The sequence below is a fragment of the Trachypithecus francoisi genome, unplaced genomic scaffold (genome assembly GCF_009764315.1).
Source record: "Trachypithecus francoisi isolate TF-2019V2 unplaced genomic scaffold, Tfra_2.0 Lachesis_group21, whole genome shotgun sequence".
NCBI classification, from domain to species: Eukaryota; Metazoa; Chordata; class Mammalia; order Primates; family Cercopithecidae; genus Trachypithecus; species Trachypithecus francoisi.
In genome coordinates this window covers 10,048,725-10,066,546 of record NW_022681467.1, presented here as the reverse complement: position 1 = coordinate 10,066,546, position 17,822 = coordinate 10,048,725, and the positions used below count along the sequence as shown (strand labels likewise).

Genomic DNA, 17,822 nt, shown 5'->3' with positions numbered 1-17,822 from the left:
ACAAGAGAGAAAGAAAGGGCATCCAAATCAGAAAGAGGAAGTCAAACTGTCACTGTTCACGATGATATAACTGTACACCTAGAAAACCCTGAAGACTCATCCAAAAAGCTTCTAGATCTGATAAATGAATTCAGTAAAGTTTCAGGATACAAAATGAATGTATACAAATCACTAGTGCTGCTATACACCAGTAGCAACCAAGTGGAGAATCAAATAAAGAAATCAACCCATTTTACAATAGCTGGAAAAAAAAAAAAACTTGGAAATATATACAGGAAGTGAAAGTTCTCTACAAGGAAAACTACAAAACACTGCTCAAAGAAATTATAGATGACACAAACAAATGGAAACACATCCCATGCTCATAAATGGATAGAATCAATATTGTGAAAATGACCATACTGACAAAAGTAATCTACAAACTCAATGCAATTCCCATCAAAATACCACCATCATTTTTCACAGAACTAGAAAAAAAACCCTAAAATTCATAGGGAACCAAAAAAGAGCCCACATAGCCAAAGCAAGACTAAGCAAAAAGAACAAATCTGGAGGCGTCCCTTTACCCAATTCAAACTATACTATAAGGCTATAGTCACCAAAACAGCATGTTACTGGTATAAAAATAGGCACATAGACCAATACAACAGAATAGAGAACCCAGAAATAAACGCAAATACTTACAGCCAACTGATCTTTGACAGAGCAAACAAAAACATAAAGTGGGGATAGGACACCCTATTCTACAAATGGTGCTAGGATAATTGGCAAGCCACATGTAGAAGAATGAAACTGGATCCTCATCTCTCATCCTATACACAAATCAACTCAGGATGAATCAAAGACTTAAATAGAAGACCTGAAACCATAAAAATTCTAGAAGATAACATCGGAAAAACTCTTCTAGACATTGGTTTAGGCAAAGCCTTCATGACCAAGAACCCAAAAGCAAATGCAACAAAAAATAAAGATAAATAGACGGGACTTAATTAAACTAAAAAGCTTCTGCACAGCAAAAGAAATAATCAGCAGAATAAACAGACAGCCCATAGAGTGGGAAAAAATCTTTGCAAACTATGTATTCAACAAAGGAATAATATCCAGAATCTATAAGGAACTCAAAGAAATCAGCAAAAAACAAACAAAAAATAAACAAAAAACAAAAAACTCAAATAATCCAATCAAAAAGTAGGCTAAGGACATGAATAGGCAATTCTCAAAAGAAGATATACAAATGGCCAACAAATATATGAAAAAATGCTCAATATCACTAATTATCAGTTAAATGCAAATCAAACCCACAATGTGATACCACCTTACTCCTGCAAGGATGGCCATAATTTAAAAAATCAAAAAAATAAAAGATGTTAGCATGGATGTGGTGAAAAGGGAACAGTTTTACACTTGCTGATGGGAAGGTAAACTAGTACAACCACTGTGGAAAACAATATGGAGATTTCTTAAAGAACTAAAAGTAGATCTATCATTTGATCCAGCAAGCCTACTACTGGGTATCGACCCAGAGGAAAAGAAGTCATTACATGAAAAAGACACTTGCACACACATGTTTATAGCAGAACCCTTCACAATTGCAAAAATATGGAATCAGCCCAAATGCCCATCAATCAAGTGGATAATGTTATATATATGTGCATACGCGTATGTGTGTATATATACACACACACACATATATGTATGTATACATATATACATGTATATATACACATGCACACACACACACACATCATGGAATACTACTCAGCCATAAAAAGAAACAAAATAATGGCATTTGCAGCAACCTGGATGGAATTGGAAACCATTATCCTAAGTGAAGTAACTCAGGAATGGAAAATCAAACATCACATGTTCTCACTCCTAAGTGGGAGCTAAACTCTGAGGAAACATGATACAACGAACGGACTTTGGGGACTCAGGGGAAAGGGTGGGATGGGGTGACGGATAATAGACTACACACTGGGTACAGTGTACACTGCTCGAGTAATGGGTGCACCAAAATCTCAGAAATCACCACTAACCACTAACGAACTCATCCATGTAACCAAACACACCTGTTCCCCCAAACATCTACTGAAATTAAAAAAAAAATCAACTAATGCGCCCAAGATAGATGCAAAAGAGGATAGGCAATGTCTTAATCAGTGGTCCAGAGAACATCCTATGGAGAATTTTCTCCCAATTACACACTCCTGAGCCCCAAGTCAGATTTACTGAATAAGAAATTCCTAGTTTGCGCCTGAGTCTGCATATTTTGGAAAAGCTTCCCAGGTAATTTGGATGCTCATTGTGCCTCCAATCATCCTTGAAAGCAGTGATTTAAATGCTATTCATCTACCAATTGAAGAGAATGGTGTGATACGAACCACACAGTGAAATACCTGGGCCTCTGATAATGTACAGGGTCAGGAAGCTGGCAGTATTCTATTTTTGTCTGCATAGCTATTTGCTATTTAGAAATTCAAGGAGGCTGAGGGCTTGGTGCAACTGAATTTATCTAAGGCTTACTGGGTGCTCCCTGTGGCTACAGTTGGTAGCATTATAATTTGGGTGGTGAGCAGATTTGCAATTTTTATATTAAACTTGAAATACTAGTAATAAAACTGCTAGAATGCATTTCAATAATGGATGGCTAATAGTTGTCCAAGACAAATAAAAGGCCAATAGCCAAATTATTTTCATTTCTTTCTTTGGTGCTGCTCAGAAAATCAAGAAGGTGAGAAATGTTTCATCAGCACCAACTGAAAAGTCCATCTACAAATTAAATAACCTCTTGCCTAGTCATTTTCTTCCCTCCCACTGGTATTTACTGGGCACCCAGAGAATGCCAGATGTGAGAGAACAATTGCTCTAACACAGCAATTTTCCATTTTTATGGAAGGCCCTCAAAATATTTTTCTCTCAGCTTTGTGGGAAAAAGGGAGCTCCCTAGGGATGTGGCTGATTGAGGCCGATTGTGCTTGAAACTTGGGGACTCTAATGACTCACTGTGATAACTTAGTTATGATGAAGACAAGCAACATGAACTGTTCCATGTAGCTTCCACGCTCATGATGCACAGGCATCCCTTAGCACTTGCTTTCATTGTACATTTTAATACATGAAATGTCTCATTTTCAAAATTCATTCTCTTGCCTCTAAGCACAGCAGCACAAACTGGCTTCAGAATCATTCAGCCAAGAATATCATAAAAAGACCCTCAATGAGTGATTCCAGTGCTTCATCTGTTTCACTGTGAGATTTATGTCCTTGAAAAGTAAGGTGCCTGACTTAGTCCATTTGGGTTGCTATAACAAAATACCTTTGACTGGGTAATTTATGAAGAACAGAAATTTACTGCTCACAGTTCTGGAGGCTGTGAAGTCCAAGATCAAGGTGTAAGCAGATTCAGTATCTGCTGAGGTCTTGTTCTCCACAGATGGCGCCTTCTGTGTCCTCACATGGCAGGAGGTGGGGGAAAGCTCCCTCAGGCACTAATCCCATTTATGAGGGTCTCATGACCTAGTCACCTCCCAAAGGTCCCATCTCTTAATACCAACCAATTGTAGGTTAAATTTTAACACAATTTAGGAGGAACACAAATCTTCAGTCCACAGCAGTGCTCATGAGGCTCTAGCATTTGAAAAGAAGGAATCCTTGTGAAATATATGAAAATAAAGTCTTCTAAAAAAAATCAGACAGGAGTTGGCATCTCTGAATCTCCTGGAAGCAGTAGCTCTTCTGATGACCTGTGACATTCCAGCCTCATGTCATACAACTTTGTTAAAATACCAGACCAGGCATCTAAAAAGCTAGGAGGATACTAGCTCTTCACTACTCATGCTAATGGATGAAAAAGAGATGTGGTTTTAAAAGTTTTTTTCTCTTCAGCTTGATGAGCAATGTTTCTGTCTTGCTGAACTCTCGGATTGTGACCTGGATCTACAGGTAAGCTTCATGAACACCAGACAGAAACAGTAACTCTATCTCCTCCTCATAGAAACAAAAAGAGAACACTTCATGGGGGCTTTGTTTCTGAGAATGTAACTTGATTGATATTTAAAAGCCTTACACTGATTTTAATCGAGTCAAAAATACATAGTTTTCATACAGAAAAAGAGCACTACAGAAATTATTTGCATGATAAAATTTCAAAGATCTGCTCTCTGGCAGATGCTGCATAATACTTCAGAGTTGCTTTCAGTAACACATTGTATTTGAGGCTCTCACAATCTTCTACAAACTAGCTGTGGCATTATCATTTTACAGACATGAATTGGAAAATATAGGTTTAATTTGATTAAGATTCCATACAAGGTCAATGAAGGAGAGTAGAAAATGAATGCCAGAAGGAGCTATTATCTTGCATAATACATGTCAATAGATGAAGAGGACAAATTAATTCAAAACAAAAGAGGAAGCCCATTTAAAATCTAGAAGAAACTGCTAAGATTAAAGAAAATGAATAAATAAAAATAAAAGAACAATTTAAAAAACCCTGAATAATGCAGCACCTCCAGTGAAGAACTCAGCCTACTCATACGGTGAATCTGAAAACAGAATGGCAATAACATTTGCATATGATTGAAGATCACGTGCAGCAAATCTGTTGTTCTTCAGTATTACAAAGTACAAACAATTTATGTTTTCTCTTCATAAAATTTGTCATCATACAATTAAAAAAAGGACTAAAATTTTCTTTGGTTTTTGCTTTTCCCCTGCTCTCAACCCCAACTTCCCAGAATTTTACGGAACCCAGTGTCTTCTTGTCTTCTCAATTCATAAGTTCTATTTGCAATAACCTTAGGTTGCTTCTATTTTATTCAGAGACTTATCTTATATCTAATAATCAACAACTCCTTATCACTTTAATTGGCTCACCACCCAAATGTATATAAAGTATCCCTGAGGGGTCTTCAGTTGACCAGCACATCATTCTCCTTAAGGAGACATTATAGTAAATAATTAACCAAATGAATGTGAGTGAACAGGGAGATTAGAAGGCTTAGCTGTAATGATGGTTAAGGAATTCTTAAACTTTCTTGCTAGGGTGATGGCTTTCAGGGCTCTCAGTCCATCTAACTTAGTGTATTCTTTACAGATCTTGGGTTTTCAAAGTCTTTAAGAACATTTAAGCAATTATCAAATTTCTTCACAGAGAAAGTCTTACACATGAACCAGAAGACATATAGGTATGTTCAAGAATGTTCACAGAGAAGCAGTCACAACAGCAATAATTGGGAAACTACCCAAATGTCCACCAACAGGATTCTGGAAACCTGATAAAGGTGACATGCCAAGTTTGTTACGAGGCAACGCTGCTTATGCTCATGGTAAAAATGACACCCCCGACTCCCAGATAGGGAATGACAGCTATCTTGTGGGAAGCCATAGCTTTAGGCTTCTCTGGTGAGGTGACTCATAACTCAGCAGGCTGCTGGGACTCTGGAAATTCTGCCTATGGGGTTGTTACTAGAGACACTGGTTCCCTTCTGGCACGGGATTCTAGGCCAGAGTGGTTCTCACACATGCCCACGTGGGGCTCAACTCTGTGTACATTAGCTATCACCCGGAGAAGTGAGGCAAGGAACAGCTCTCAGACAGCTGAGTGGACTGTTCCAGAGACCGCTTGGGGGGCTTCTCCAAGCCCCTGCACCCTGCTGGCAAGCAGTGGTTCTCGTCATGTGTCCTTCCCAGGGAACCTGATGCTGAGCATGGGCTATGGGAGTTTTGAGTCTGAATGCATAGCTGGACCCAGGAGGACTTGCTGGTGAATGTTGCAAATCGTTCCTACTGAGGGTTACATTAAGAAGAACTTTCACATTCCATGGATATATTGTTGAATAATGTCAATCTTTTATAATGAACATGTAATTTATTATTGGGGAAAAAAGATTACCGAAAGAAAACAAATCTCCATCAAGAGACCTGTCACATCAAACTGCTTTAAAGTTATACCCCCCAGGAGGATGAAACCCCATGGCTAAACTCCAGATGAAATGTGAATGGGCAGGATATCATTTTAGACAAAGTTCCAAAAGACTATAGGCTATAACTAAAACGAAAGTGTTAAAGTAACAGAAGAGTCTATCCTGGCAAGCATATAACAGTTTCTGTATATTTTGAATTCCAGTGTGCTTTTTAATATTTCTTGGCTTGATTAAAATTTTGGAGCCTTGTATGGCTAGGTAAATTTAATATGTGTCATTTAAAAATATACTATCATCAAACATTTTGTTACCCTTGCAATTAAGAGAGCCAGAATAGTCTTCTACTTCCACAGAAATAATGAGCCCAATCTGGTGAAGGAGTGAAGTAAATAGAATATGTTCCCACTTGGCTATAAAATAGTCAGCCATGAGAAGAAATTTTTTAGGATCCTTTTGTATCAACCCTTTGGCTTTCCTGAAAGAATTAGGTCTTTAGCAAATCAAGTGATTTCTAGGATGTTGTCAGGCCAAATAGTCCACTTGGAGGTAGCAGATTAGCATTATTTACAGAGATGGTAATAATATAAGCACTAATGAGAGCTATAATAATTGACAAATACCTAATAAACATTGATCTCAAGTCCCAACAAATACTCAGCAAGTAAGACTACGTGAAGCTGAGCTGCATAAGAGAAAAAAGAACTTTACAGGAAAAAAGACAGCTGATATTCAACTTAATTTCAAGCTTTATCTTAAAAATGTTAAATGGACAATGCTGTTGTGAGTGAAATAAGATTTAGATCCAGAATGACAGGCTACTGTGTTTTTAGAAACAATTCTTTTTTCCCATTTTTATATTATTGTTGGTTTCGAAACAGAAAGTAGAGTGCAATGGCCTGGGACTGGCTTCTGCTCATCAATTGTTTGACACAAGGCAAGTTATTTACATCTCCCGCTCTTCCGTATCTGCCGCTGTAAAACAAGGAGGGTAACAGCCCCTGCACTTCTCAGTGACATCCGAGAACCACATGAGATGCACAGCGTGGCACCTGGCCCACGGTCAGCACCCTTAGTAAGTGTCGGAGTTGTGGCTACGGACACAAACAATGGCATGGCACACCTCGGGGTCTGTACCTTTCAAAATGTGCTGTTTGTTTTAGGAGCTTACTGCAAGGTTTCAAATCACCACTCCCATAGTCTGTTTTCCTTCAAACACATGCACACACGTTTGTAGGTTCTCTTTTATATGTAACATTTTTTTTTGTTCTTATGAGAGAGTAATTATAAGCCACAAAATTAAACACAACATGGAAAACCAATTTCCATTCTTAGCTATCACTGAGATCCTGAGCCTGTTTTCAGGAAAAGGGGCTTCTGTGAGCAGAAGTCACCTATGAATAGAAATGGTCTGAAGACTGAAACTTAGCTAGAAATTGAAGCAGAAACAAAAGGACTTTACTTAATTAGTGTAAAAGAAATAAAAAAAATTTTCTTAATTATTCCTGATCCAAACAGTAACTTGTGTTTCTAAGAGAAGGTTCATAATATCTTTCTCCCTTAAACTTTAGGCTTATATCCTTCATATCTCTCTCGATAGTTCCAATTGAGTGTTTAAAAGTATCCTCAAATTAATGTCTAAAAAGAATTCTGGATTTGAGCTCTCTAGCACCCCAACAATCCATCCCGGTATGTCCATTAAAATCACCTTTTAAGAGTGTAAATAAAACCACTTTGTTACAGGGTTTCCTGTATACTGTCCAGTGGCTTCCCATGCACAATGAATACAGTTCAAGGCTCCACATGATAGAGTTCCTTCCTACCTCTTTGCCCACATTCCTCTACCATCCTCACCACTTTTCCAGGCCTTTTTGTTCTTGGAACAAACCAAACTTGGTTCTACTGCAGGGCCTTGGCTCTTGCTCTTCCCCTGAGTTACAACGTACCCACCTCTAGATTTTCATGGCTGGCTCTTTCTCAACACTCAGATCTCAGCACAAATCCCATGCTTTCAGAAAGGTGTGCCTGGCCTGACCCACCTAAAGCAGTTCACTGCCCAACTCTCATGCCACACTATCACAAGGCCTGGTTTAATTCACTTTACACAAGCTGAAATTGCCTTATTTGTTTACTGTTTATTCTGTCTACTTCATGAGAAGAGGGAATGCAGCTGTCTTGTTCACACTGTGTTCACCATGCAGAGTTGCTCAATACAGATGAGTGAATTAATGAATGACACCAACTGGATTTTCTTCAGTTGAAGATTTTTTAAAACATATTTGTAATACACCCTTTTTCCTCTTGAAAATACTCTTACATATGTGATAATCTGTGTTCATTCATTTTGCCTGGTACCAGGTAATTTCTTTGACTCACCAGTTCATGTCATTCTTAACCTTGGGTACATTTTCTTCTATTATATCTTTAAAGATTATTTCAGTTATATTCATTCTGGAGTTTTCTTTAAAAACACAGATTAGAGTTGTATACTGGTGCTCTGAAAACCCTTTTAAATATCTCTCAGCTAATACATCAACTAGAATGCCACCTTGCCAGAAAGCCCAACCCTGAAATGACCTTGTACTAAAGTGCCCAACCCCTTCTGCACCACTATTCTTTATTGCTATTTTTCATATAAGGCACGTAACTCACTTTAAATGATAACTGCAACACTGCATGCTTACTCTTAAAGTGCTAGTTATTATTTTCTCTTTGTTTACTGTCTGCCCCATATTTAAGATATACAGAAGAAGAAATTTTTGTTCTTGTCTACCACAGTATTACTGGAATCTAGAAAAATGTGCCTACACAGAACAGGTTAAACTAATTAAAGAATCAATATAAAATGAATACATCCTGGAATGAATGTGTGTGTGTATATATAAAGTCTGAATGCTTTTATTTCACAGAAATTGCTTTTTCTATGTATTGCTTTGGGAATTCAGTGACTTTAATTAAATATGCAAAATCTGACCACTATTAAAATACTGATGTAGGCACTTAAACCACGTGGTTGATGAGCTGCAAAGCTGACTTTAAAAACAAGCTGCTCTATACATTTCATATGTACAAAATACTTCTTTTAACTGTCAATATTGATTTGAGACATGAAAGTTAAACTGCAGATACAAACTTAATAATTTGATTTTGAAGTTATTACAGTTACTTCTGGAATGAAGCCTCTTGGGAACAAATTCCCACTTGAAGTTTCCTAAATTTTTAATAAAAGGCTAGAGTGTGACAGCTTAGTAACAGAATTTCAAAGATAGCTTCAGATATGGTTTGGATGTGTGTCCCCACCAAATCTTACGTTGAAATATGATCCCCAATGTTGGAGGTGGGGCCTAGTAGAAGGCGTTGGATCTTGAGGGCAGATTCCTGACAAATGGCTTGGTGGTATCCCATAGTAATGAGTACCTTGAGATCTGATTGTGAAAAAGGGTCTAGGACCTCCTTTTGCTCTTGCTCCCTGTCTCCCCATGTGACACACCGGCTCCCCTTCATCTTTTGCCATAATTGGAAGCTTCCGGAGGCCCTCACCAGAAGTGGATGCCAGCACTAGGCTTCATGTAGAGCCTGTAGAACTGTAAGCCAAATAAACCTCTTTTCTTCATAAATTACCCAGTCTCCAGTAATCCTTTATAGCAACGCAAACAAACGAACACAGCTTAATTCTACCTGAGCTGAAGATTCTTCTATACATCAGGGAACCATTTTATTTACAAAAACTTATTTCTCTTTGTATTTTATATCAGATTTTTAAAAGGGTGGAAGCCATGAGAATGTTAAGGAAACATTATTTAATGTGAACCAAATTAGTGAACCAAATTTCTAACTAAATTATTTTTTAGAATGTCATAAAAAACCATAAAAACAGTGCTAAAAACCAGTATTTGGTGAAAGCAGGCTAATTAGATAATGACTGTTGATTGATTTGCAGTCAGTTCAACCCAAAATTCCCAGAAAGCTGGACCTAGATAATGATTCCTTTAGCTGAAGTAAAATTATTACCATCATCACTTGGAAAACACACATTCATTCCAGGAATACTTTGCTTAACATTACTTGAGAAACCAATGTTTGTTCAAAAAGGAAAAGACGATTAATGTATTAATACCCTCTGGGTATTTGATCTGATGCATGAAATGCTTTCTGGCCTCTAGATAATTCTGCATTTTCCATCTACCTTTCCCTCTATGTTCCATGGCAAAATAACTGGTATGACTTGACTTCTCATTAAGTAGAAGACTACGCATGAATGTAGTCTTTCTTTTTTAAAGAAAAAAGTGTAAATCTATGTGAAGCAGTTATTTTAATTTTAATAGGTCTTATAATTGAGAGGTTGTAAACTGATTAAAATATTTATTTAAAATTAACCATAAAATGTATGAGAAGGATGGAGTTCACTTACTGTCACTGCACTACCACTTTCGAAATCTTGTGTTTAGAAAATGTTTAAATTGTGTAGAACAGAAATGGAACAAAGAATAAAAATTTAAAAGTCATCTTTGATAAATGGATAATTGAAATAAGACTTGGTGACACTAATAAGCTAGTATCTGAAAGAGAGAGTGAGACAGAGAGAGAGAGAGATAACATTGCTAATGCAATCAGCTCATTTACTTTATAAAATGAATGCTCTTAATTGGAGATAATAATTTCATGACTTACCTCTGCATACTTTAACTTCAATGTTTTATGCATTTCTCGAAAACGACTGTAACGCCTGAATACAGTCCATGTCTCATCTAGGACAGTAATCTATTAACCAGGAAAACCAAAATGAATAAGCATTAAGAAGCCAAAGTCACTAAAATTTTTCAAAACAATTTAAAAATTAAATTAACAAAAAGTGATTAGCATGTAAAATTTCTCCAGAACTGAAAACATGAATCTAGCTGCATAAATACAACTTAGAAATAATAAATGTACTTTACTTAAATGTGCAGCTTTGGCTCTCAGATCTTGTTACAGTCAGTTTGCCTATGGAAAGTGAGGGGCAGATGGTCATCTCTTAATTGGTTATAAAAAGTGCCTCTTTTTATAGAAACATTTTTAAAGAAGAGGAGGTGCAAGAGGAAAAAAATCTCACTGCATCTCAGTCATTGTTAGTATAATAACACAACAGTATATTTTGCCTTTTTTCAGAGGGAGAATAATCAATCCAGCCTTTAATAGGCTGGCTGGAGTAGAAACTCTGTTGCACATCAGCTCAAATAAGAAAGGTCACAGTGACAAGAAGAGGCAGGTAGACCACATCAACCTTTACAATCACACCTAAAGCACACGCCATTGAAACTCCAATTCCTTTCTCCACTTCCCACCTTTCTTCTGAGCTCCAGACCCATGTACCCAACTTGGACACATCGTTCTTTCCACGTCACCCAGGAACCTCCAATTCAGTTTGTCCAAAACCATACTCAACATAATCCCTCCAGTCCCAGCTCTAGTGTCCTTCATTTCAAAGCATTCTACCACCACCTACCAAGTGACGCCAGCCAGAGACGCTGAAGTCATCCCTGATCTTCCTTCTCTTCCTATCCCTGCATTCAAGCAAGTGCTAAGTCTTGCTCCTTTTGCCTTCTAAACATTTCTTAGAACTTTATCCTTCCATCCTTTGCCATCAGCACCATTTGACTCTAGGCCATTGGGTCTCCTGTAGACTCTGCAAGAGCGTCTCTCAACTGTCCACCCCACATCTGCCCTCTCCAATCCCTTTTCTGCATGACTGAAAAGAGATCTTTTAGAACTCAAATCTAATCATTTGATTTGGGAGGTGACCCTCCTTAAGGGGAGCTTCACGCTGCTCACAGAAAAAGACCTACATTTTTAACCTGCCTACAGCAGCCGGTGTGCAGGCCTCTCCCACTAGGTGTCTTCACTCCTGCGGCATCCCTGAATGCACATATTCTCTGCCACCTCAGGGCCTTTGCATGGGCCACGCTCCTTCATGGGAACTTAACTTGCACATATTCAGAATTCAGCCTGATTCTCCTGCATGTAAATCATAGGGCCATCAATACGAAAGTAGAAACAAGAAAGAGAGAAGACACAGGTGGGCAGCTTTGTAAAGAGGAGTGAGTCTGAGTCCCAGCCATTATCTGATTTGCTCACTTCCCAAAGTGGCAAATGAGACGATCTAGAGTGTATGAGGATATACATGTTTAAATTTTTCGTCATCCTGGTTCTGTACTCATTTTTTACAATAACTTTTCAATTGTGGCAGGTTTCATATGAGTTTCCTTGAAAAAGACATTTCCACAAGAAAACAAAAGTGAATGTATTTACAGAAAATAATTACAAACAACAGTGCAGGTGCTCTGCAGCTGCAGTAAGTGTTTAAAGCTGGTAAGCACATCACGTGAGCTTGGGAAACCCTGCTCCTGGCTGTGAGGCCGGTTGGCCTTCCTCTCTGGCTTGCTCCTCAGCAGACCCCACTGAGGCACTGAGAGCAAGGCCAGCACAATCAGTGAGGATGTGGGACTTTCTCCAGGCCACAGCCCCAAAATCCACAGTCTTGATTGGACACAAACCAGGTGGCAAAGACAAACTGGAGCATGAGTGGGCCCTGCTGCCTTCCAACATGGCATGCTGCTGCCTGCTCGCCCAGAAAAGCCCAGAAGTTAATGGAACTACTCCACGACCTGTGAGGAGTAAGATGCAGGATGTTTCACAGGTGAGACTATACTATACTGGGACTTGGGATTCCTCAGAAAGCCACCTCCAGAAGCCTAGGTTTCTCGCATTCCTCAGACTCTGATGTTCCCGGATCTCCTTCCTTCTCCTGAAATGCTTCCACTGCACTTCTTAGACTCATGGGCAATCATCAGCAAAATCTCCCAGAACCTCAGGCTCTTCTGGAACATCCCCTTCATCTTAGCTCTAACTGAAACCCTGCTCTCCCATGAGGAAGCACTTCCCTGGCAATGCTCTCCAGCTGGGACTGTCTTCTCCCCATCACTCTTCATCCTGCCGTGCTGGGATGGGGGTTGATACTCTTCCTCATTCCAACTTCCAAATAACTGCTCCTGTATCCTTTCTGAAATCTCTACTCTGTGAGCACAGTGCCTTCAGACCCTGCCGCTCTACCCTCCTCCTTACAGGCAGCCATTCACCCTGGCTGCTTCCCCAGTTCCTTGAAGGTTTAGAGTCTGCTCACTGTCATCTGCTTCAGCCCTACTGATCTCCTGCATGATTCTTGGTAATTTCATTAATCACACAGATGATCCCTCCAACACCCTGACCTCTAATGTCCTTTTACCTCTGCCCTGGTTTCTTCCTCAATCAACTTGAAAACCATGAGAAATCCTCATAAGCACAAAACCTCAAATCTGCCCAATCTTGAAATTCTCTGGACAAAAATAAATCACAACTCTTGTTAAAACCAACTGTCTGCTCACTCCCTGCCTGCACCTGCCCAGCAGAATGGGACTGAGGAATAACACACCATCAAACAGACTGATCTCATTTTAAAGTCACAATTGCCACTGTCAAGTCCGCCTCTGATGACACCCACCAGTCACGCCACGTTTTCCAATTCTGTGCACTCTTCCATTCTCTTACAAAATGATTACTCCCCTTTGTCCTCAAGTCTTCACCATCTCTCTCCATCCTCTCAGCTGACAGCCTTAAGTCCTTAAAACAAAATTCCAGGGAATAATGGGAAGAAATTGATGACATCAAGAATATGCTTTTTCAGGAATTTTGTCTTAATGGAAAGGACAGAAATGGAGTGGTAGATGGAAGGGAAAGGGAAGTCAAGATGGGTGTTTAAGATGGGAGAAATAATGGTGCATTTAAATGCTCATGGAGTAGTGTGACAGAAAGGAGGCTGTGTTGGTGCAGGAGAGAGGAGAGAAAATTGTTAGTTGTGGTGTCTTTCAGAAATCTACTCACCATTCCACCCAAACCACTCTTACCAAGGTTAGCAATGACTTCTGTATTGCTAAATCCACTGGTCAATGCTGGTTTTGATTGTCCTTGGTCCATGGGAAGGATCTAACACAGCTGTCTGATAGTGTTCTCCTCCTTCAAACATCTTTTTCATTTATTTCAGCTTCCAGGTTGCTACACTCTTATGGGATTTCTCATCTCCCTGACCTCTAAACATCAGAGTCCTCTAGGGCTCAATCCTTGAATATGTTTTATTTTCTACCTGCACTCACTGCTTTGGTGACCTCATCCCATCTCGCAGCATAAATTTACATGTGGATGACTCCCTGGATGCCCGTACCTCTCTCCTGAACCCAGACTCGTATATCCTACCGCCTACTTGACAAGCTGGCCTACTCGGATGTCTAATATGCATCTCACACTTATCATGGCTGCACTTAACAAAATTAATCTCATCCAAACCTGCTCCCCTTCCCCATCTCAGTAAATGACAATATTCTTCTCCCTGTTCCATGCAAAAACTCTGGCATTATCCTTGATGTTTTGTCTTTCTCATTCACACCTCACATCCAGTCAGTCAGTGAATCCCTTCTTACCAAACTTCCAAAATAGAATGAGAAAATGACCATTTCTCACTATCTCCACTGTTCATATGTTGGTCCAAACACCATCATCTCTTGCCTGGATTATTTTTAACAGCCTCCTAGTTGGTCTCCTTGCTTACAGTCTTGCCTCCTTCCTTCATTTTTTTTCTCATCAGCCTAAGTTATCTTGTTAAATATTAAGTATGATAGGGCCATTTCTTTGCACATATGGAGCATCCTCATAATGTGTCCCATCTCACTCAGGGTACGAGTTTGAGTTCTTCCAGTGATCTACAAGGATTTCTACAATCTGTCTCCTCCCTGGCTCTTCCCCAGCCACTCTCTTCCTTGCTCATCTAGGGTATACCCAACATGCTACACAGCAAGTATGGCCTTAGAGACTTTGCTTATGCTTTTCCTCTTTCTGGAATGTTCGTTTCCCATGTTTTCACATGACTAGCTCCCTCATTTCCTTCAAGTCTTTGCTCAAAAGTCACTTTCTTAGTGATGTCCTTCTTAGATATCCTATCTAAAATTGCATCCTCTTTTTCCCATTCAAGACTGCTTACTCTTCTTCCCCAATTTATTTTTCTACTTAGCACTTCTGATTACTTAACATGGTCTGGATTTACTAATATATCTTGTTTCTTATCTCTCTTCCCAACTAGAATGTAAGCTCTAAGGAGAGCTAAGATTTTTACCTGTTGGTCACTGCACCTTAGAGGAGAACTTGACACATCACAGGCATTCTGAAGAGCTGGAAGGGGGAGCCCCCAGATGGACTTGTCTTAAATATACTCTGCCTCTTAGTGACAATGAATCAGCAATGCCTTTTTAAAATCTCTCTGTGCAGGCCTCAAACAAAATCAGGATAAAGGAACTGGACACTCAGCTTGTGGGGATTTAGCCTATGGTGTTTTCCTCTTTGTTGCTTTCACAGCTAATTGATGTGGCACCATTTTTTGAAATCTCCGAATAGTGAAATGGTACTTTAAACCTGCCTTACAATTTTGGGTATCATTCTTCTTTCCCACAGTGGCCCCAGAATAGTATCCTTGTAAGTGATACCAGCTTCTCTAATGAACTGCATACACCAAATACTGGGGAGAACGTGATGATGTAGCTAAGTGATTTCCTAGGCAACAGATACAAAAGGCGTTCGGGCACAAGATGACAAGACAGCGAGAAGGTAAAATCCCCATCTAAGAATGTTCCCCCAAGACACCCCCTTCTGCCTTAATACCACCCTCCACCCCTGAGTGCTTATCACAGAAGGTGGGATGCTACCACTGTGTGTGTGTGGAGCTGGGAGGAGAAAGAAAGATGGCCCAATGTGAAAAGAACTTAGCTGCCCAAAGCTACCTTTTCTATGTACAGTTAAATCCACACTTAACATCGTCAATAGGTTCCTGGAAACTAACTTTAGGCAAAACAGCATATAGCCAAATCACGTTTTCTCATCAATGCTGTAAAAAAAAATGATGTTGAATGAAATGACGTCATTCGAGGACCTGCTATAGTTGGTTTGCTTAAAGTTGCAGTTTCCAAGAACCTAACAATGATGTTATAAACTTACTGTATTCCTCTGAATTGGGCTTAATGAGGTCAGTAAAAGTATCAGAGGAGTCTTTTTGTGACTCTTCTGGTGACTCCAGGAATCCTACCATTAATGACAGAGAGGCGACTCTCTGGAACCGTTAACCCTGTGTATATAATAAGGTCTCAAATATGATGAACAACAAAAATCATTACTGGCATATTCTGGGTAGTGATTTTTGTCTCCTACCTTACTTGATATTTTAATAAACTCACATACAGAACCTCAATGACTTCTGCCCTCGATATTTCAGTTTAATGTCTAAACCAGTGGTGAGCAGCATCAGCTGCACTGGGGCACTTGTTAGAAATGTAAGCTCTGAGGTCTCACTCACAGCTCCTGCATCAGAAACTCTGGTTTGGGGTCCAGCAGTCTGTTCTGACCATCCCTCCTGGGGACTGTGATGCAGGTCAAGGTCCGAGCAGCCTGGCTGTAAACCACTGGTCATGTTGTCACTTCAAAATCAGATGTCCCACTACCCTCCCAGGCCAAATCCCTTAGTGTAGCATTTAGGAACTTTCCCAGGCAATCCCAGCTCCCAGTGAACTAAAAATCTCACAACCCAGACAATGTGTGAATAAAGAAATATGGCATATTCATAGGTCTTCTGAAGGGTCTTCTGAATGGCCTCCTCAACCACACACCCCTTTCTGCACCTGGACAGCTCCTGCTCAGTCCCCAGGGTAGTGTCCAAATCATGATTTTTCCTTGGGCAGCAGCCCTATTCCCACTCCTTTCTGCCTGGAAGAATCACTTATTCCATCTCCTCCATGATCTCTTAGCATTTAGTTCACACCATGATTAGAACACACAGCACAGGATATTAATTGCATAATGTTGCACTAATTGATTTATGTAACTAATATTAATTATATATCTCTCTACTTAGGAGATTTTAAGCCTTCTAAGGGAAAAAGTCACTTGTCTTTGGTAGTAACTGGGGTGGGGTGGGTGGACTTTCATTGCAAAGATACACATTTACTGAGCTCCTGCCATGTTCCTGGTACCATGTTAGATGCTGGTAGTTTTCTGAGAGGCATATTTGACATTATTTTACTTTTCAAATTAGGTAAGAGTTCAGGCTTGACCTCAATTGGCAAAATAGAACGCATGGCCTGCTGGAGTCTTGGTTGCTGTTATTCTGTTCTGGTGGTTTCATTAAGGTTCACATGAATCAAAGATTACTGAATTAGTTACAACAGTATGACTTAAAAAAAAACCGCAGAGAATATGGTGTATTCTCAATATATTTGTAACACAAGTTCATAGTAAGGCATGAGAGATTTAAAAATTCTTCACTCTTGAGATTTTCACCTGAATTCAGGCTAAATATGGGGATTAGCAAGGCTCAAGCTTCCCACTTTATATATAACACATTTGAATATCCCCTTATCTATCAACATGCAAACAAGATGAAGATGGTGCATATCACCAGCAATCACATCAGAAATGGTAGACAAGGCAACTGCATGTATGATCACTGCACAGAAAAACGGTTAAATCCTTTCCCTGGAATGGAAAGACTCCATGCCTGGAGCTGAGGATCTGCTCATGGGAAGCTTGAGAAAAAATAGACAGAAAGGCAAAAGTAAAGACAAAATTAAAGCCCTCTTCTGTCCCAAATTAAAATCGGCCATGAAATAGGGTGCTGATGCAGAAGGGAGGAACAGAAGATCAGTACACCAAGTAAGTCAGACCAAAACACTTCATTATTTTATTTAACGTTGAGAATGCAAGGTATCATTACTGCATATATTTGAGGAGCAAATTCATTACTTCTCTCCCTCTGAGTGGTCTCACTGATACAAATCCTTCTTTCCTGGGCCA

General features: G+C 39.5%; 1 protein-coding gene across 4 annotated transcripts in view; it reads right to left on the bottom strand.

The window, feature by feature from the left end:
• Nucleotides 1-17,822, bottom strand: part of KIF16B (kinesin family member 16B) — a 308,638-nt gene that overhangs the window by 53,044 nt on the left and 237,772 nt on the right. For all 4 annotated transcript variants that reach the window (XM_033185556.1, XM_033185558.1, XM_033185555.1 and 1 more), the window contains one exon: nucleotides 10,593-10,682. In XM_033185556.1, coding sequence (XP_033041447.1) covers nucleotides 10,593-10,682 — 90 coding nt within the window. The remainder of the gene's footprint in view (nucleotides 1-10,592; nucleotides 10,683-17,822) is intronic.